Here is a 20,707-nt window from a genome sequence, read left to right as displayed (position 1 = left end):
TGCGTATTGATTCTTGCCATGTGGTGACCATTATGGCAAATAATAAATGACTGTAGTCAGCAATTTTCTGTCTTAGAGCTGCGGTGGATGTTGCTTTAGTCAATGTGAAAAAGATCTTCTGGCCTTTGATATGTGGTTGTTGATAGGTGGGAAAAACTTGAGAGCTACGGGTATTTTAACATTTTCCTCTCCCATCCCCCAGTTGTTACCAGCACCTGTCTGATAACTTGAAGTATCTTGAAAAGCCCCAACCAAGAGAACCCATAATCCATAAACGGAGAAAACATGGAACAGTGCTGAACCTTTCCAGCGGTGACAGGCCTGCCAAAACTACCTCAGCAACTCTTTCAGGAGGTCACACAAGAGGAAAAGTAAAGGCATCAGTTTGGTCGTCTCATCTGTCTCACACTTGGAGAGTTAAGTCTTTCGGCAAAGTATTTGTTGGACCTATGAGATAAAGTGGACATTTTGTATGCTTTTTTTTGTGGGGCCGAGTAGAAACTATCTGAACATTTTATAAAAAGCGTTTGTGCTTGGCTAGTTATCTTAATAAACGCAACGTGCATCCGGCCCGAGGGCAGAAGCTGGACGGACAGGCTGTTTACGGCCAGCCTGTTAACTCCTGTGTTCAGGCTGAATCTGCATCCTGTTTCTCTCAGCTACATTATTGATGTCGGTTTCTGTTACCATGCTGAGTGGCTGAGCGCGTGTGTGCAGGAGCGGCCTCACACCTGTAAGTCACCGCCTCCCACCAATTCATCTCGCCACTGATTTTCTCTCTGCTCAGCATCCCCTCGTGGCCTCTGACCCCAGAGTTTACAGACAAAAGATGGTGACCAGAGCACAGCTCAGCTAAACACATGGAGGGTTAATGGTCCCGCACCACCAGCTCCCACTGGAGAGTGGGAATCCTCTGGTTAAAGTAGCTTTCTGCAAAACATTTCTATGTTGAGTGAAATATTTTTGACTTCCTTCTTTAGTTTTTTTGCTTATTAACAAACTTAACGGTACCTTTTTGTTTTCCTTTAGTTAGTGATTGTTGTATTTATTTATTGTGTCGGTTGGTGTGTTAAGTTCATGACTTGTTTTCTTTTAGTTAAATTTTGTTTTTTTTACTCCTTTTATGAGCTCAGAATATTTGTTTTTGCACATCAAACTAATGCTATCATTACTACTACTAGTAAAAATGTCTTACGAGCCATCACATATTCATGTGTTAAAATGGCCCAGTCAAAGTACAGATCTATAGACCCCTTCATAAAATTAGAATAATATTGAAAATGTAATTTATTTGGGTAACGCCATCACCAAGTGAAACACATTATTCATTAATTAGACCAAGTGTAATTAAGTCTGATTTAATACCTTTATTTTTATTTTTTTTAATGGTGATGATCAGCTGATGAAAATTTGACGTTTAAAATTCGAATATTGCAACAGGCCAATTAAAAAAAAAAAAAAAACAGGGTAAAGTGGGATACATCAGAACTTATTTATGCTACACGTTTCAGATTTTGGTGCACAAAAATCACAAAAATGTTTCAAATGATTTAAAACTGTGTATCATTTTCCTCCCACTTCACTGTTGCACATCAAGTTGATGCATCACAGATGATGGTTATGGTTGTAACGTGACAAAACGTCCTTCTCTCGTATCGCTATCAGGCTGTCACTTCTTGCAAACTGGCGTCCTCTCAGCCTTCTGGGAGGACATTGTCCCTCTTTGCCACAGAAGAAGAAGAAGAAGAAGAAAAAGACAGTCCACTTGAAGTAAAGAAAAATCACACATCGACAAAGGCAGCTCACTTAGCTGACTTGAAGTAGTATAAGCCCCACGAGTTGTGGGTTTATTTCCCCTGGTGTGGAGTTAAAGATCAGAGTGCTTTTCCCTTCTTTTTTCTTTCTTTCTTTTTTTTTTTTTTATTAAACACATGGCTCCCACAATAGTAGAAAGGTCACATAAGTGCACACAAAAAACATTGCATGACTGAGCAGCCAAGATGACTGGAAGGCACGTAGAAAAAAAAAAAAAAAAAACCTTCACAAATGCAGCCAAGTGTGAGTGAGACTGGGAGATGAAAACATAAACCTCACTCCTCGGAGCTCGAGGGTTCTTAAAAAATTCAGACGTGCCAAAAGAGCGCCGTAGGAGTCCTTCCACGGGTCAAGAGGGAGAAAAAGGGATGAGCCGCACAGGAGAGAGGAGAGCAATGATTTAGTTTTGTTTTAAGCTTTCTCCTCCTACTCCTCCCTCACCACAGACCAAGATGGCACTCTCCTTTCTGGAGCCTAATGGCACTGAGTGGGTGAATTTTTACATTTCCTGTGGAAAAAAAAAAAAAAAAAAATGGAAAAATGGGACAGTGACTGTAGAGTCAGTTAAATGCATTTGTGCATGTGGGGGGCCATGTACTGACATAGTGGTTGAGTGCTGGATGCTGCAGTAAGGTAACCTACTTACACTGATCTCCACACACACACACACACACACACACACACACACACACACACACACACACACACACACACACACACACACCACCCCCAGGTTTACATACACACTCAGATGCTCACTTCTGAACCCACAGCTCCTCACCCGCTGGAGGATGTTTTGGCCCCGTTTCAGACAGTAATGTGCGCCAAAAGGCAGGAGATGGTTTGAGGGATGAAGACTGATGTGGGAAGAAAACTCACAGAGACTGACGTATCATGGAGCGGGAATGCTCCAAACGCCTCAAAACGCAGCGGCTCAAAATAAAAAGGCCTTTCTAGATATGGGCCCGTGGCCATATTGCTAGTCTAATGCAGCCATTGACCCCACCATGACTCTTGGCAAAAAGGTCAACTCCTCAGTGTATGCTCACCACAACAGGTTGGCTTGAGCATACAGTCTCGGCTCTCAGCTGACACACAGGGTGTGAACATTGCGTTTGATTTAAAAACTGACCTTCATCAGGCGGAGTTGTGTAACGTCAAGAGCGACGGATCAATCGGTGAGTTATTTACAACTTGTGCGGTCAACGGAAAACATGCGACATTGTTGTGCGATGCCGCCATCTGGTGGTCAAAACGAGCAGCGAGCGGTTTCACAAGTGTGGTGCGATTTTCTGTTCAATTCGCTTCAATTCAGTTCAACTAAGCAGCTGAGCTATACCATCGAGTCAGAAGAAATGTTCTTTCGGACACAAAATAATCCTGTTAATATAAAAAGAAACCTAAAGCAGAAGTTGAGCAACTTGTCAGAATCATAGGGGGATATATATATATAAATCCCTTCTCACCCACTGCGGGTGGTTCTTATCCTCTGAGCTCGGGTCCTCTACCAGAGGCCTGGGAGCTTGAGGGTCCTGCGCAGTATCTTGGCTGTGCCAAGGACTGCACATTTCTGGACTGAGATGTCTGATGTTGTTCCTGGGATCTGTTGTAGCCATTGGTCCAGTTTGGGGGTTACTGCCCCGAGGGCCCCGATGACCACAGGCACCACTGTGGTCTTCACCTTCCAGGCCCTCTCCAGTTCCTCCCTGAGGCCCTGGTATTTCTCCAGTTATATATATATATATATATATATATATATATATATAATATATATATATATTATATATATAATATATATATATATATATATATATATATTTATTTATTTATTTATTTATTTATTTTCACGTTAATTACATAAATATTCATTTACATTTATATTTTTCTTGCAAAGACTTCTGATGGGGTTATAGCATTTTCTTGTAAATGAAGTGTGACTGGTAATGTTCTTTATCCCTTTTTGTGTGAGCTGTATACTTGGCATGTTTCGTTGTCTTATTCCTTCAGTTAAACCATTTATCCACTGAATAGGATAAACGTTCTTTAAGTGTGTAAAAACTTGTGTACTTGAAATACTTGCTCTTTTTTAGACAATGAGTAATAAACATTTGAATAAGACTCCGTTCAAACAAGAAAAAAAAATGCTAAAACAGGGCAAAAAATATAAATAATGCGTCATTTATTAAGATAAAATTAAAATATAATTATCAAATGGAGTGTTAAAATAAATTGTCATGATGATTTTGACACCAGAGGTCGCAATTTGTGTAGAATAAAAAAAACTGACATAACAATACTACCAAGTTTTCTTTATTTTTTATTTATTTAATCTTAAATACATTCGTCCCTGACTATGATGACTTTTGGACGTGTTTGATAACCTCTTTAATGATCGATTCGCCTCGGGGGCTAAATGAGATTCGTCTTTGGCGGATAAAGCCGAAGCAGTGCGGAAGAAGCCGGACAGCTGATCCAGAGTCAGACTCCGAGTCGCCGCCTCGCCCTTCCCGATGCGCGCGGTGCTTAAAACCTGATCTGAGATCAGCTCCGGCTGCGCGCTTCCCGCCAGTTGGACCACGTGGTCTCCCCGTCCGGCCTGCCAGCGGACCATGTGGCGGAGCAACATGGCGGCGCGGAAGAGGGGCGAAGAGAGCGATTTAACTACCGGCAACAGCGAATGTCCGTCCCGCGACGCCCTGAACGAGGTACCCGTCCCCCCGCCTAACACAACCCGACAGCAGTTAGCGGCACAGGGCGGTTTTTCGTCGCTGTCGTGATGCGGCTTCCGCCGGTCCGCGAGGCCACATGCGCGCTAGCGACACGTGGCTGTAGTACTACTGAGGAAGAGCTCAGGAACACGGCTTAAGTGGATCAGTTAACTCGGCTTTAACACCTAAATAGTAGTTCATTTAACTCTGTGACATTTATTTGGACGCCTTTGTGTTTTTGAGTGAGTGCGTGGTAATCGCGTGGGACGCGTTTGAACGACAGGAGGACAGGATGTTCCTGAGGAAAGGCTGATGCTCTGCTCTGGAGCATCACTGTCGTTTTAAAGGTCAACCCGGTTCATAGTCGTGCTGACGGTTCACAAACGCCACAAGAAGAATGTGCAGATGTTTCTCTTAAAAAGGGAAATGCACTCTGATTGTTTTTATTGACAAGTTTAAAGTGCCCATCATCTTGTTTACAGCTGATTCCTCCTCCTCCTCTCTACCATTATCAATGTATTTATTAGAAAACAGCCTATTGAACAGAAGCCTTCAGTACATAACTGATTACTGCGACACAAATTTCTGACTACAGGTAAAAAAAAAAAAAAAAAACGTAGCCACATTGGGGAGTTTTGTCTTAAAACTTCCTGAGAAGAGGCAGTTTTCACTGTTTGGAGTTTCCTCATCACCTGAGGGAAAGGTGTGTGTTGTTTGCTGGTTGTGTAATCGTGGAGCTGTTTCTCCCTCCAGCTGATCCTGAGCAGAAGTCAGGATGTGGACCACTCCATTTTGGCCATCTTTGAAGACTCGACTGTTTCACCAGAGGTCAGAGTTGAAGCTTGTTGATGAAAGCATTTGACCCTCTGTTAATTTTGTGAATTTTCAGCTAAAAATAATCAGTTCTTTGCAGTTTAATTTCTTCTTTTAATTTTGACATGCAGTTTGATATATGGTTCAACAGATACAAATATATATATATATATATATATATATATATATATATATATATATATATATATATATATATATATATAAAATAAAGAATGGGACAAAACAAACAAAAATAAACAACAGCATGTAGTCTAATGTAATTGTCCTCAAGGAATTAAAGTAGTTCATTAACGGTTGCCATGTCTGAAGAGATCCATGTCGACAATGTAACCCAGAATGTCTTTCCTTCATAACTTATTTTTATGGATCTTTTTAATGATAGACAGCAGGCAATCAGCAAATAATTCATTTTTAATTATGTTACAATAATATTACAATTGGCTCAGATGTTTCTGCCGTTTTTCATGAGGTGAAACGTCACATTGACATGCAGAGTCTGCACTATTATCCTACCAAATGGCTCTTTAGATGGGTAAGTGTGGATGTTGGGTTTTTCTTTCAGAGCCACAACGGTGCAGAGGAAGCAAATGAGAGCCTGCTGTGTGCCCTGACTGAGATGCTGGACCGAGTGGGGCAGGATGATGACGACGATGGGACCTTCTCACCCTTTGACGTCGTGCCAAACACTGAGCTGCTGCACCGAGCAGAGCGCACAGTCGAGCCGCGCCTTCAGGTGGGGAGAAGCTAAATGACAGTGGGAGCGGTCATGAGCATCGATGCCATATTCAGTTTGGCCTTTTAAGAACTAATATTAAAATTTCTTTATCTGAGGTGAGATATTGACACAACAAACGACTTCAGTGAATTATTGAAGTGTGTTAAGTAATAAGTTTCCTCTCAAAGTTATTTTTAGCAACCCGTTTAAAGTAGTTTATTTCTCAACATAATCGTTCAGAGGCAACAAAAGAAAACAGTCGCTATTGATCCGGACGTTAAACAGACTCTGAAGGGATTATAGTTCAGCTTCATAAGGTTGCTGCTGTGAAATCACACATTTCTTGCTGTAGAGTTCAGTCCGGACTGGAGCAGAGTGCAGAGACAAAGTCACTTTAAAGTTTTCACACCGGCATCTTCCCGTGGACTTTGCAGTGACTTTATATAGGTCATAAAGTGTTACTGCTGTGACAGCATGAGGAGCCAGAAGTTAATACCGAAAATCAGCTGAACAAGACTTGCGTCGACATTTGCGTCGACATACCTGCAGCAGGACAAAGCAGGGGATTATTGTCTGTAGATGTAACATGCATAAACACCAATGTTCCACTGCTGCAATTCACTCAGGAGAGGGCAGATGTAAAAGAGGAAGTTCAGAGGAAAATTTGAAAAACGTAATCAAAACACCCTCTCAGCTGAAAAGCTAAATCTAAGGATGTGTTTCATATCTGATTGTCTGGTAGACTCTGAGTGCTGCAACAATTATTACATTTTCAGTGCTGTCAGATTTTATCAGTTGTATGATTTCTGTTTTGTCTTTGATAAAAGGCCACGATCCGTTCCTTCCTCTGGACACGCTTGTTTCCTTTCTATGCTTGGTTAGCACATTTCAGCACCAAGGCAGTTCAAAGTGCTTCATACTATAAAAATGTTTTGGTTTTTTATATATATATATTTACCCAGAATGCCAGGTAGTGTAGTCCGCTTCCTGCTTTTGGAGCAGTCTCAGGTCAGCTGGGCTTTTAAAATGCACCAGAACCAAGACTTAGGTTTTGAGGCGGACCATAGATCTCTTATTTGGTCTGCATCAGAGTTTGATTGCACCTTCATACCTCCCCAAGCGAACCGGACTTTCTAGGCAAATGGATTAGAATTTGATGAAAGCAGACTAAAAACGCTGGCATAAATGCACATTTCTTTGACATTTTGCCAGTATCTTGTTGATTGGTGTTGATGGGGTGCTGTTTCTCCACAGTTTTCTTTTTTTTTTTTTTTCTTGCCCGAGAAACTATTTTTGACCCTCAACCTCTGCCTTCCTACCCTTCAGGAACCCTCGCCTTCTTTCAGACTTCGACCCAGACCCAAGCCACCAAACGAAACCTCGAGAACCCGTTCAGACGGAGAGCAGAAAGTAGAGAGGAATAGTCGCCCCCAGATGTTAAAGAAACAAAACCAGAAGCTGCTCTGTTCCAAAAACGTGAGGGCGAAGACGGAAGTGGAGGTTTTCACCTCAACGTCCCTCGTCAGTTTGGTGAAACTCATGCACCCCTATTGCTTGAAGCTGCATGTAGAGAAAGAGGATGATCCGAGGAAAAACGAGTCCCTTTTCTCTCAGGAAGAGGTGTGGCGGTATGAACAGCCCTCCGAAGACAGCGACGAAGAGATAAACGTCGTGTCTGAAGATGAGGCACCTTCAAAACAGACAGAGGAGGAGGAAGAGGGTGGAAGTAGAGGGGATGGCTCACCCCTGAAGAGTGTACTGCTAAATGGAAAGACTTCCAGAGAGAAGAAGAAGAGGGTGAGCTTTGGTCCTGTTCACGTGGCGTCGTTTGATGAATCAGAGGAAGAAGAAATTGAGGAGAAAATCAGGGAAACGCTCAAAGAGCCATCAGGTTCAGCACTTGAACCTTCAACACAGCCCTCAGAAGGAAACAACGAAGAACAGGAGAAGAAGAAAGGCGAGACAAGAACCAAATCACTGAGCCTGCAAGAGTACAGGCAGCTCCGGCTGAATAGACGACCCCCGGTGGAGGAACTTAGGAATTACACCACCAGGTGGCCCTCTGTGTCTGAGCTGCCCAAAGAGCTGCCCCCCATCTTGCCCCTGCGTAGACCAAACACAGCAGCTGAGTTCAGCACTTTCACCCAACATGTTAAGTTAAAGGAGGCTAAACTACCCAACCATCTACATCACAGGAGGCTGAAGAGCTCAAAACCTGAACCCAGAATCTCCTCTGCCAGCCCACCGCCTGACCACTCAGCCACACCCAGCGGCAGGAAACCAGACAGCAGGAGAAGTCCAGTGAAGAAGCCAAAGCTCGTCAGTAGCGATCCTCCAAACCCGGTCCTCGTTAGACTGCGCAGCAACAAGCATCCACAACAGATCCAAAATGAATCCCAAGCACTTTATGAGAGATCTTCAGAACCAAAGCTCAGTACCTCCCCTCCCAACGAGGACAGTAAAGCCGTGGACACCCCGCTGCTTCAGGAAGTAAACGCCAAGCTGACCGAGATGCCGCCACGTGTTTACCCCGAATCTCCTCAAGATCTGAGCCGAGCAGAGCGGCCGTTGAGTCCAGATGTTGGGTTTACCGCCATCACACCACGCCTCCATCGGCCTCCCACAGAGAGTCACATGATGTCACCGTTTACGGACACTACAGATCCAGAACCACCTCAGAACGACTGCAGAAACAACAGTGCTACTGATCAATCAGGTAAAGCCTCTTGAGGACGGGTAACTTCATCTGAGACAGAGAGACAAAAGGCCAGGTCGAGTTTCTGGATTGATTTAATTAAAACAGAATTTTATTTCATAAACTTCTCACCAAGGACCAATTTACCTCACTGACAGTTTCTCTAAAGCTAATCAGGGCAAATTAGATCTTAAACTAAATGTCACAATGTTTTCAAGAACAGGAAAAAATAAATCCTTTCTTCTCGGTTTGTTCTTGAAGGTATTGAAGCTGCTGACTTGACCAGCCTGCTGGAGCAGTTTGAGGAAACACAAGGTGGGTAGTTACAGCATTAAAATGTCTTTATTTATAAATGGAAGTTGTCCTTAAATGTGCTAATCACGGCTCTTAAATGGCAGGATTCTTTATTTTTTTGTTGAAATGCAATTAAAAAAAAAAAAATACTTTGACCCCGAAGAGAAATGAAATGTTATGGTAACTCAAATTGTTCAAGATTCTTCAAGGATTTCAAATATAAATATTTCTGTTTTCTTTGTGTTAAACAATCTTCTCACTTTCTTGTTTTTTCTTTTTTTTTTCCCTTTCAGCTATAGACAACGGCAATTGTAATAACAGGCCCGAGCCAGTTTCTGTTTCTTCGTCCTTATCCGGCGAATCGAACTGTCGGCTGGGCCTGGACAGACTTGAGCCTGAGAGACCAGAGCTGATCTCCACATCTCCGCTGAAGCCCACTGTGGGGCCTCCGGAACCACCGAGCCCTGGAGACGGTCTGAAAGACGTCCGATCGTTAGACGTCCCCGAGCCTCTACACACCGAGGTCGTCCTGAGCACCCAAAGGAACCCGCCCACGAGATGCAGAAGTCTGTCTCTGAAGCTCGTTCAGATCATCGAACCGCGCCCGCTTCCGACCAGGAAGGTCCGGACGAGCCAGTCGGAGCCGCCCGCCGCTCACAGTTCGGCTCAGATCTACGCCTATTTGTGCTGCGATCACGATTACTGCAGTTCTGCTGAGCGCTGCCCTCCACAAGCCCAGCTGCTGGCTGAAGCCGCCACAGAACCGGAGCGGACGGCGGATCACGTTTCGGAGAACCGTCGATCGGATCAAACCGGGACGGGTTCAGAAACAGACACGAGTACAGAGAAAGCTCTGCGGTTTTCTCCCAGAAAGGCTGCAGACAGGCGCGGCCGAGACGACAGCAGGGCGGCGCTGTGCGGTCTCCCAACGCCTCCTCCCACTCCGCCTGGGAGGGGACGGAGCAGGAGGAGGTACAGGGTAAGGTCTCCTCGCTCGGACTCTGGCTCCAGCTCCTCGTCCTGCTCCTGCTCTCCAAAACGGCCCAGGTGCTCCTCGTCTCTCGTCGTCCTCTGGTGTAACCGCCGCCTCCTCTGACCTCATGTTGTTGTTCCACACAGGATCCGCCGCCGGCGCTCAGAGAGCAGCTCCTGCTCGTCTTCCCCTTCCTCCTGCGCCACGCCTCCCCGGCGTCACCGCGCGGCCCGATCAAGGTCCAGGTCCTGGTCCCGGTCCAGATCCCGATCGTCTTCCCCACAAATATACCACAGGCACTGGAGGGATGTGTCTGCGTGAGTTACTTTTCTTGATGAGTCCTCGTCACACAGTAAAAGTCTTTGGTCGTCGTCAACGCAGGCAGACTTGATGTAAAAACTTCTCTTAAGTTTTATTTTCTCCAAAGTTTCACTTCTTTTTAAAAGGTTTCAAGGAAGCATGGCTGCTTTACAGGAGGGTGTTAAGCAGTGTGTGGATAAAAACCTTTACGCCGCTGTAGCTGCAGGTTAAAAACAATCACAATGAGCTGCATGTTTTAAGTTTTGTCGTGTTCTCCTTCGCTGCAGCAGCAGGGAGTCCAGGCGGCGCAGCAGAGAGCGGGACATGAGGATTCAGAAACTTAAAGCCATCGTGGGTACTTTTTCTTCCATCTCATACCATTACGTTTTCGTTCAGAGGGCTGAAAGTATGTTAATTTATATAACCCAGGACGAACGCAGGGTGGTGTACGTCGGCCGGATCCGCAGGACGATGACGCACGACGAGCTGAGGGAACGCTTCTCTCAGTTCGGAGAGGTCGAGTGCGTGTCGCTTCACTTCAGAGACGGCAGGTCAGTTCTCAGAGTCACTCTCACCTCGACTCTTTCACTTGTTGAACCGCATTAACTTGAACCCATTGTTGGTCCCCACAGCGACCACTACGGCTTTGTGACGTTCTACAACACGGAGGATGCGTTCGCAGCCATCGATAACGGCGGGAAGCTGAGACAGCCCAATGAGCTGCCCTTTGACCTCTGCTTCGGTGGTCGGAGGCAGTTTTGTAATTCTGACTATGCTGATCTTGGTGAGAAGCGTTCCCTCCGGGAAAAAACCTTGTGTTCAGTGACATTTTACTGTCATTTCTTTCAATTCCTAACATTAGAGATGGGCTATATAACTTTAAAAATAAGTAAGTTTTTACATTTTAGTTAAAATGTTATGTTGTGACAGTGTAGTATGTGAAGGATAATCTGAAGAAATCGAGCTCCTCCACCTGAGCTACTATTACCGTCTGAAGAAATGCTCCACTCAGAACCAATTGGAGCCAGGGGGGAAGGTCTTAGTGCTGTCAATCAACCTTGTGTACACACTACTCAATGTGTTGGCATTACAGAAAAATAGTTTTTCCACCGTTATCAGCAGCTGTGGCAGAGAAAATTGGGGATGGGTGAGCAGCACATGCAGAAGCCTGATTGACATCGCTAAGACACTCCGCCTGGTTCTGACTGCTTCACAACTTGGTGACAGCTTCAACAAATATGTAAAAAAATAAAATAAATAAAGTTACATACTGGGGCATAAAAGGCAAAACAAACATCTTTTGTATATTTTTGCTCAAATAATAATTTTAAATGAATTTAACCTAAATTGATGATGTTGTTCAGACTCTAACAGAGAGGCAGAGTCGCCGGCCCCCAGAAGTAGGTTTGAAGACCTGGACTTTGACTCGCTGCTGAAACAGGCCCAGAGAGGACTGAAGAGGTAGCAGAGCCGAGCCGAGCAGCAGGATGAAGATCATCCAGAGAGACTTTCTGGATCCAAGAGCATCAATCTCACAATAATGTAGCAAAAGTCTTTTTTTGTTTTGTTACTTTTGTTTTGGGTGTTTTCAGGTTTGAATGAATAAGCTGAACACATTTGCATTTATTGACTTGTACATGACAGTACAGCACTCATTGTACAGTTGGAACAGCATCATTATGTAGCGCTCTGGCACTGAATATGTTTTATTGCATGTTTATTACATTCCAACACACAAAGTTACATGTTTAAAGTTTTCTATATCAAAATAAAGATGTTTTATTGTTTCTATTCTGGGTTTTATTTAAAGTTTTTTGATGTGCCCTAACAAAAGGCACAAAATAAAGCAGATTAATTTTGAATTCAAGATCTATTTGGCACAATAAAACAAGCTGACATTGATCAAATCAACTCAATTAATTTTTTTACAATACCAAAAGACATCAACAGGTTTACACTCTTTTTCTTTTGATCAGATCAGATTCAGTGTACCTTCATACACTTCATATATAATTTGTTTTTATTATGTCAGATATGGTTTTCTGTTTTGTTTGGAAACTTTGTGATGTGAGGGGTTTGCTGCAGAGTGAGAGGTCAGGCGCAGGTCAAATGCAAGTTCAATTTGTACATCAGTCCAGTTTCTTTGATATGTGTGTTTAGGGCTGGTGGAGTACAGCCCACATGGAAATATTAACAAAAACAAAGTATCACTTTTTCTAATGACGGGGTCAATTTAGGAAAAGTTATAAACTCTCAAGCCGTAAAATTACAGTTTAGGCCTTTAGGGTAATTTTTCTACAACTCATGGGTTAAACTGCAGCTCTGACTGGCCTCCACCGAAACCCCGCCCCCTCTCGTGTCGTCATCACTAATGGCCGGCTCACCTAACGCACCTGACGGACGAGCGGAGGAAAGTTTGTGGTTCCGCCCGGACGTTTACGGGTTTAGACTTTAGAGCGGTGCTGCTGCAGCAGGTTCTGTTCGCTCATGCTGCGATAAGACGGCGTCATAAACCGCGGGGGGAAGCAAAGGTTAGAGCGCGCAGCCATGACAGTTCCGTAGTGAGCTCCGTGTGCGCGAGGAGGCTGCGAGTCACACCGGCGACATGTCCACACCTGGCAGGACCGACAGACCCTTCATCAGTGGGGTGGTGGAAGGTGAGACCATTCATCAGTCAGACTTACGGGACCAATAAATCGACATCGATTCACCGCCTGCTTGTTTCTGCTAGTTTATTGTTTGTGGCGCTGATGTGAATCAAAGCTTACATTTGCTGGATGCAGGGTTTTATGGGAGGCCGTGGACTATGGAGCAGAGAACAGAGCTCTTTAAAAGGTGAGTGGACTAAACCAACAAAACTGCTTGTTGTCACACTGAGGGACAGGGCCGGATTTACAATGATGTGGGCCCCAGGCTGGAGCTGTTTGGGCCCCTGAGGAAAGTTTATTGTCCAAATTACATTACAGCGCATTAAAAGCCAGTACCATACATATATGGGAAGGATATAAAGTCCAGCCAATAACTTTATGTTGTTTCCAAATAAACTGACTATATTTGTATGATTTTCAAATTAAATTAAAATAAAACAAAGCTCATCTTTGTTGTCTCCTTAAATATTGTGGCCCTGGGCGACTGCCCCTATAAGTCATGTCCAGATGGAATTGTTCCACCATATAGTGAAATTTAAAACTGCATTTCATGCAAGATATAATGATGTTTTCCCCCAGGGAGCACAAGTGGGGCCTGAACACCTACCTGTACGCTCCCAAGGACGACTACAAACACCGGATGTATTGGAGAGAATTGTACTCTCCTGAAGAGGCAGGTCAGTTTCATGCATTCATCCGATGCCTGTAGCCACTACCACTGACCGTCACAGATACACGCCCTCATAGCTCAGGGCAATTTAGAGAAACTGGTAAAAGTGTGTGAACAGAGCTGTTATTGCAGTAGAATAATTGACAATTCTGAAAAATCCCATCTTTGTTTTTCTATGAACTTTTCAATTCACCCATGCTAACTTAGCGTCTTTATTGGAGAAGCTCTAAATTACAAAGCCACATCTTTCTGTAATGAGAGATGCATAATTTCTCTTCAAAATGGGAAACACAAGACAAGAACAAAGTTTGTCAGTGCTCATTTTTACAAGTAAGGAAGTGTACAAGAAAATGGCTGCTCTCCAATCTTTTTCTTTAATATTTAAAGTTTTAAATCTTTACGCCAAGACGATGAGATTAAACTTTGTCACAATGAATACTTCAGGTGGGCTGCTGTGAAAACACCTCATGCCCAGTATAACGTACGACGGAGGCTCTGTGATGCTGTGGGCCTGTTATACTCGAAAACCTGCTAGCCTTTGACAGTTGGCTGTAAATGGAGCACCAACTTGATCTTTCAGCAGGATAGTGATACTAAATGTATGGCCACATCAACACAGAAACGATTTACTGAATGATTTACAGAATGATCACAGGATGCAGCTGACCCGTCTTCCAGGGTCAGCTGCTCAGAGTAATTCAGAGTCCCACTCTGAGTCCTCTTTATCTCTGTGGAGACAGTGTTTAAACGCTAAGCTTGGTGCATCTCTGTTTGTTATCAGGGATGTTTCAGACTGCAGTTTGATGTTTAACCCTCTGAATCTATGGTCTAATCTCAGGTTAATCCTTCAGGTTTTACTGCCTCGTTATTCTTACCAAAATGCCTCTTGTTGCCTGATCTCATCCTTGGACGTTATCAGGAAGTGTGTTGAAGCTAATCTGTGTTGGAAACTGTCAAGAACCTGCCTCCATCTTTTCCCTTCCTCCCAGAGCAACTGGTGGCCCTGATTTCAGCAGCCGAAAAGAACCAGGTGGAGTTCATCTACGCGATCTCTCCGGGCCTGGACATCACCTTCTCCAACCCCAGGGAGGTCGCAGCTCTGAAGAGGAAGCTGGACCAGGTCGGACTTTGGCAGCTGAGACACAGGCTCGATGAAACCACTGACTGTATCTAGCTTTATGGTTCCCAGAGGATTTGTTTTACGAGTGGGTATAAAAAAATTGAGCTGTTATACCTTTTGAGTCACGGTGCCTAAACTTCCTCCCGGCTCAAAGGTTTTCTCATATTGCAACCACAAAACATGTAGGATGGAGCTGAAAACAAGTCAGTCGTGGTAGAAAGCCGGTTGGAGTTTTTAGCTTCGCCTCCAGCAGAACCCTGCAGGCAGAGAACTGAGCTAGTTCAGATCGAAGCATATTTGTGTTAGAATGGCCCAGTCAAAGTACAGATCAAATGCTTGAGAATTAAAAAAAAAAAAGATGGTTGCAGACAGTCTGCACAACCCCGACGTATTTGTAATAGAGAAATGGGCAACAATGTCAGTCTCTCGATGTGTGAAGTTTATATAGACTGACCTCAAAAAGACTTTATAACTGGAGCCACAGGCAGACAGACCTACAAAGTACTGAATTAGACACTGGAATAGAAAACCAGCAGTGAAGGGCGTGAAAACTTTAGAAGGCCCTTGAAGACTCAAATTTCTTCCTGCCCTGATTCTACCAGCAGATCAAAAATATCTTTATGTAACTCTCTGCTTGAAGGCAGAAACAAGTTTTTTCTTCTCATCAAATTGTGATCAAGTGCAGTCAGTAAATTCACAGTGGCGTTGTTCAGATTTAGTGAGTTCATCCTGCTGAGCGACCCAGCGTGTTGTTCAAACAGCTGTCGCGTTTCAGGTGAAGGAGTTCGGCTGCAGGTCCTTCTCTTTGCTCTTTGACGACATCGAGACTGAGATGTGTCCAGCGGACAAGCAGGCCTTCAGCTCCTTCGCCCACGCCCAGGTGGCCGTCACCAACGAGGTGTACCAGCACTTGAGAGACGCCAAGACCTTCCTCTTCTGCCCAACAGGTCAGGTTCCTCTAAAACAGCAAATGATGCTTAAATGTGGTGTTTTTTGTAGTTTTTTTATCCCCTGCTTCTGACTCGTTTTGGGTCTCCAGACTACTGCGCTGCTTTCTGCAAACCCAATGTGCCTCAGTCCTCGTATCTGCAGACCGTTGGGGAAAAGCTCTTGCCTGGGATTGACATACTGTGGACTGGTGGGGCTGCAGTCCGTTTATTTCCACGTTTATTAGTCAGAGATCGGGTCCATCTATTCAGTTCTTTTGCTGCTGTTTCTCAGGTCCGAAAGTGGTGTCCAACAAAATCTCAGTTGAGTCCATAGAGGAGGTGACGGCGGTCCTGAAGAGGGCACCGGTCATCTGGGACAACATTCATGCCAATGACTACGATCCCCAACGGCTCTTCCTGGGACCGTTTAAGGTATTTATCAGCAGAATCAGCTCTGCTGCCTGCTTGAGCTCATCAATGATCGGCTTTGCTGCATCTTTATGAAGGATCGACCCACCGAGCTGATTCCTAAACTGAGAGGCGTGCTCACAAACCCCAACTGTGAGTTTTATGTAAACTTCGTGGCCATCCACACGTTGGCAACATGGTGTAGATCTTCAGCTACCGGAGGAGGAAGTGATGTGAAAACGGGTGAGTTCTGCTTTTTGTCTTGTACTTGGGTGAGACGTAGGGGCACCGGGTCACATCTACAGGTAAACTGGAGACTCCTGGTTTATGGTACCTTCCAAAATCATCAGCGTTTTCTTCATTAAAACCACTAAGGAGTAGTACAATTCTATTTTATTAAAAAATACACATTTTATACCATTGTAGTGTCCAAACACTAAACCAGAGACGAGTCTCCAGGTATGACCAAACAACCTTTTTTTTAAGGAAGATTGGAAAATCCAAAAATCTTTGAAGCTTTGGACACTAAGGTACTTTGAGATTGAGACAATCAGACTGGTGACAAAATCCGTAACTTTTTAAGAAAGTTATAAATGTGAAAAAAAACCCCACAAAAGTCTGGATTTACCTCTAATCATCATTTGAATGAGGTGTCAGTTCAATGTGGTTTGACCCTGAGAACGACCTTCTCTGTTTCTGCCTCCAGGCTACAGCCCTCAGGAAGCCCTGACTCTGGCCCTCGCAGACTGGCTGCAGGAGTTCATGAGCGCAGATCAGCCGGGAGGTAGAGTACAGCCAGACTCAAAGTTCAGGAAAAACCAATGAGACAGGAGTCCAATCGACTCGTGCCTGCAGGTGCTTGTCGGTCGGCTCGCCTCAGAAAAGCGTCGCCGGACGAGGAGCCCATGCAGACGGACGTGGCTGAGAGCCTCTACGTTCCCGGACCAGGAGACAACCCGCTGTACACGGCCGAGCCGCTGACTCTGGACGACCTGAACCTGCTGTCGGACCTCTTCTACCTGCCGTACGAGCACGGGGCCGCGGCCAGGAGCATGCTGGAGGAGCTGGACTGGCTCAAAACCCACCGTGAGGCTGCCGCAGCGCAGACGGAAGAGGTCGGGCAGGGCTCTTTTAAGCACTTCCTGCTGCATCCTAGTTCTCTTCATGAAATATTTCTGTTCCATTTCAGTGGCGCGGCCGGGCAGGGAAGTTCGACGGCATGTGCGAGGCAGTGGTGCAGATGTTCAACCGTCTGTCCAACGCCCCGAACCGCAGCATTTTGTACGACCTCTACAACTACATCTGCGACATCAAGAGCGGCGTCGGACTGGCTCGGGCCTACGTCAAGACTCTCGGTGGGAAAACCTTTTCTGCTGGAAAAACACTTAGCAGGCAGGATGCATCACGAGAATGATCAAAATTTATCAAAGTTTTACATCGTTAGAAGTTTATTTTATTAATATTTTTTTAAAACGTTTATATTTTATACATAAATTTTTTTTAAATTACATTTCCAGATTTTATTTGTGTTGATTAAAAATACAAAATTTTGTCTCTCTAAAAATGTTTATATCGCGTAAGGCATTTATCGTATCATTTTTAATTTATTGTGACGACTCACAATAAGAACTTAAATTTATCCAATTATGATTAACACGCCCAAAACTGCCCATATTATCAGGATTGTTAGCTTTACTGTTATTTTATCCTGTTTGTTCATTGAGAGCATCATTACATTTTAAAATATAATTAAATGCAGGTACAATTTAGTGATACAAAACACAGTTCTTTGTGATTAGTTTCCCAAACAGCCATATTAAAACTGGTAATGTTTGTCAACCTATAATAATAATATAATAATAACAATAATAATTGCTGTGACAAGTGGTCACAGCCCTGCAGTTCCCTTGATAACAAGCCACAGATTATCTGTGGGATTAAAAGTCAGGGGACTTTTGAGAGGTACCAAGTGTGAAACTGTGAAATGGCAACCTTTTTTAAAATTTTTTAGCAATGACTATTTATGGCTCAGACTTGAAGTTGAGTCTTCCCCATAATAAATGACGGCTATAACATAAAACCTGTTTTGTGTTTTATTTTCTTTAACTGTTGTCAAAATGAACCAAAACTATTTAAAAAAAAAACTGTACATGTTAGCTGGCCAGTTGGTGTTTATTAAAGTTTATATTGTGTGTTTATTTCCACAGGAGGTCAGGATCAACCCTCCGCTCAGACACTGACCGACGACCCGGAGCCGTGGGGCTTCAGAGGAGGCCTCTCCGGAGAGTTCCAGGTAACCAAACCAGGGAAGTGACTTCTTCCAAAATGATATTCGGCAATGACTCAACACCCGCAGGAAACGAGGAAACCGAAGTTGGAGAAAGTCAAAGTTAAAACGTTGGCGTTTGAATTTGCAGAGGATGCTTCCAGGACACGGAAACAGGGATCTGTTCAAACACCCTCCCATGACTGCAGTCTACTGCATACGTCCTTACTGCAGCAACGACGAGGTGAGGTCCAGCGCTGAGGCACCGTTTGGGTTGTATCTAACATACGACCTAACGTGAAAACTGCTCTGTCAGGCTGAGGTGCAGAAGATTTTTAAGGAGATGCAGAGACGAGAGGAACCAAGCCCTACACTCATCAGTGACCGGTAAGAAAAAGCTCCCCAAAAAATATTTATTGTTTCTGTTTCTGGGGAAATGGCACCAAAAGAGTGGCTACATATTCTCAAACCAGATATAAATTAAGAGTTCCCTTTAAGATTTGATCATTCCAAAAAACTAGGAAAAAAATAGCCAACCCAGATATTTTTTTATTGGAGTTTTATACTTTGTTTCTCTGAACCTGTACTAGCTTTACTTTGAAAGATGTGAATTTGGGACGGGATAATTTCTCTTGCTTTTTCGAAGAAGTGCTCATGTTTGAGAAGATAACAGATTAATTAGTAACACTGCTTTTCTTTGTACTTCCCTCTGTAAGAATGCTTCATTTTACCCACTTCTATTGTTATTTTGTCTTTTGTAACTTTTCATTTCAGGCTAATATCTTGATAGTTATTTATTCCCAGGTCTGAAATCATAAAATATCAACAGCAGCTGTCAGCTCGCCATCAGTGACGAGTATCTGTAAATATTTCCCCTTGTCCTGTGAGCTGCGTCTTCATGTGCTCTGCTGGCCGTCCGCAGCCTGTCCTCGGGGGACGTCGCCCCCTCTCCTTCGTGCGCTCTTGTAGTGGAGGATGACATCGGGGTTTGTGGTTATGCGCTGGCGCTCACCGATGCCAAACAAGCTGCGGGCACAGAGCAGGTGGTCAAAACTTACGATCCCAGAGTAAGTTTCTACAACAGTTGGTGGAAATAAACAAAGTCTGACTTGTCCGAATGTTGCGTTGCGGTTCCAGAGGTCAGGAAGTGACACCTTGTTGGAGGATTACCCCTCCCTGGTTGTGGTCCAAGTGCTGCCTCGGGTCACTGATCCATCCCCGGCCAGGCGTATGGTCACTCAGCTGCTGTCCTCCATCAGGAGCAGCGGTAAGTCGCACCGTCTCAAAGCTCTGAGGGCTAATCGCTAAAACTCAAATCTATTTGGGTCTAAAGGAGAACCTGCCCATCTCTGTTCCTGCAGCTTTACTTTACATCAGTCATGATCAGTCGGGTAGTAAATAGTTACATTCTTTCTGGGAAAAATGTACTTGTAGGAGTATTATTACTCTGAACTTTTTACTTGAGTAATTTTGGTACAAAGTTTCGCTACTCTGACCCTTCCCACTGTGGGTAATTTCGCTGAATGGAGAATTAGCTTGTTTTAACTTTAAAAGTCACCAGACATACACCTGCAGTTTTTGTTCAAGTTTTATATGGAGTAAAATCTTTTTGGAAAACAGTTTGTGTTTTTTGTAAAAGTTTTGTAGATTTTCATTTTGGTCCTTAAAAACTAGAATTTCCACATAACATACTTTAGTTCAGTTTCTTTTGATTCTTGATATTAAATTATTGATGTTTTGATGAGTTACTCATTACTTGATTAGTCTTTTTTGTTTTCACCAAATACTTTATTCTTGCTTGAGTAATTTCTTGGATGGCTGCTTTTTACTTTTACTTCATTCGTTAGAAGCATGCTGTAGTTCTGCTGCCGCCTCTGATCCTGATCGTCACCTTATTTTTAAAACTAGACCTGCCTGAATGTGTACTTACTCCTGAATTGAAAGTATCTTGTTAAATTTGATCAAAGACAGACTCTTATTGACTCTCTGTTTAACCTCCAGGCTCCAGAGGGGTTTTCTGCGAGCTGAGGCAGAGCGACCGGAGGATGCTCGACTTCTTCTCCAAGCTCGGCTCCTTGAAGCTCGTTCCCGTGGGCAAGAGTCTGCCTCAGGATGCCGTCGTCCTGGCAGCAAAGTTTCAGTAACGCGAAAGCGTTCAGGATCTTGGTAAACGGCGCTCATCAGTTTGAATCAAATCTTTCGCCTGCTCTTTAACGTTTTGTCAACGTTGTGTCTGCAAGGATATTTTTTCAATAAATCGGAAACATCCACAGTGAATCGTTAGCGTTTCTCAGTTCAGAGGGATGTTTATCAAGGCGACACATTCTCTCAC

General features: G+C 44.0%; 2 protein-coding genes across 2 annotated transcripts in view; both read left to right on the top strand.

Annotated features, from left to right (window-relative positions):
- Positions 1-12,123, top strand: part of LOC129367186 (peroxisome proliferator-activated receptor gamma coactivator-related protein 1-like) — a 15,990-nt gene extending 3,867 nt beyond the window's left edge. Inside the window, exons 4-14 of the mRNA XM_055041486.1 lie at positions 4,385-4,520; positions 5,277-5,351; positions 5,920-6,090; positions 7,399-8,788; positions 9,029-9,082; positions 9,355-10,108; positions 10,181-10,351; positions 10,622-10,685; positions 10,764-10,885; positions 10,967-11,118; positions 11,699-12,123. Coding sequence (XP_054897461.1) covers positions 4,385-4,520; positions 5,277-5,351; positions 5,920-6,090; positions 7,399-8,788; positions 9,029-9,082; positions 9,355-10,108; positions 10,181-10,351; positions 10,622-10,685; positions 10,764-10,885; positions 10,967-11,118; positions 11,699-11,799 — 3,190 coding nt within the window. The 3' untranslated portion in view covers positions 11,800-12,123. The remainder of the gene's footprint in view (positions 1-4,384; positions 4,521-5,276; positions 5,352-5,919; positions 6,091-7,398; positions 8,789-9,028; positions 9,083-9,354; positions 10,109-10,180; positions 10,352-10,621; positions 10,686-10,763; positions 10,886-10,966; positions 11,119-11,698) is intronic.
- A 589-nt stretch (positions 12,124-12,712) lies between these two features.
- ogal (O-GlcNAcase like) lies at positions 12,713-20,652 on the top strand. Its single transcript, XM_055040847.1, has 17 exons — positions 12,713-12,991; positions 13,118-13,169; positions 13,562-13,659; positions 14,642-14,772; positions 15,548-15,719; positions 15,812-15,910; positions 15,994-16,133; positions 16,208-16,352; positions 16,816-16,893; positions 16,965-17,224; positions 17,299-17,464; positions 18,317-18,402; positions 18,527-18,619; positions 18,692-18,762; positions 19,298-19,418; positions 19,513-19,642; positions 20,377-20,652. Exons 1-17 carry the CDS (start codon positions 12,940-12,942, stop codon positions 20,517-20,519), a joined length of 2,037 nt encoding a protein of 678 aa, XP_054896822.1. The 5' UTR covers positions 12,713-12,939; the 3' UTR covers positions 20,520-20,652.
- Positions 20,653-20,707: the final 55 nt, after the last annotated feature.

The sequence above is a fragment of the Poeciliopsis prolifica genome, unplaced genomic scaffold (assembly GCF_027474105.1).
Source record: "Poeciliopsis prolifica strain line A6 unplaced genomic scaffold, Auburn_PproV2 SCAFFOLD016, whole genome shotgun sequence".
Classification (NCBI taxonomy): domain Eukaryota; kingdom Metazoa; phylum Chordata; class Actinopteri; order Cyprinodontiformes; family Poeciliidae; genus Poeciliopsis; species Poeciliopsis prolifica.
This window is presented reverse-complemented; position numbering and strand designations above follow the sequence as displayed.

What these genes read in the sequence shown, in the direction of transcription:
- ogal (XM_055040847.1), top strand. Translation starts at nt 12,940, where the DNA reads ATGTCCACACCTGGCAGGACCGACAGACCCTTCATCAGTGGGGTGGTG. An exon ending in TCTTCCTGGGACCGTTTAAG is followed by an intron (nt 16,134 to 16,207) that starts GTATTTATCAGC and finishes ATCTTTATGAAG; the next exon opens with GATCGACCCACCGAGCTGAT. An exon ending in AGGAAGTGATGTGAAAACGG is followed by an intron (nt 16,353 to 16,815) that starts GTGAGTTCTGCT and finishes TTCTGCCTCCAG; the next exon opens with GCTACAGCCCTCAGGAAGCC.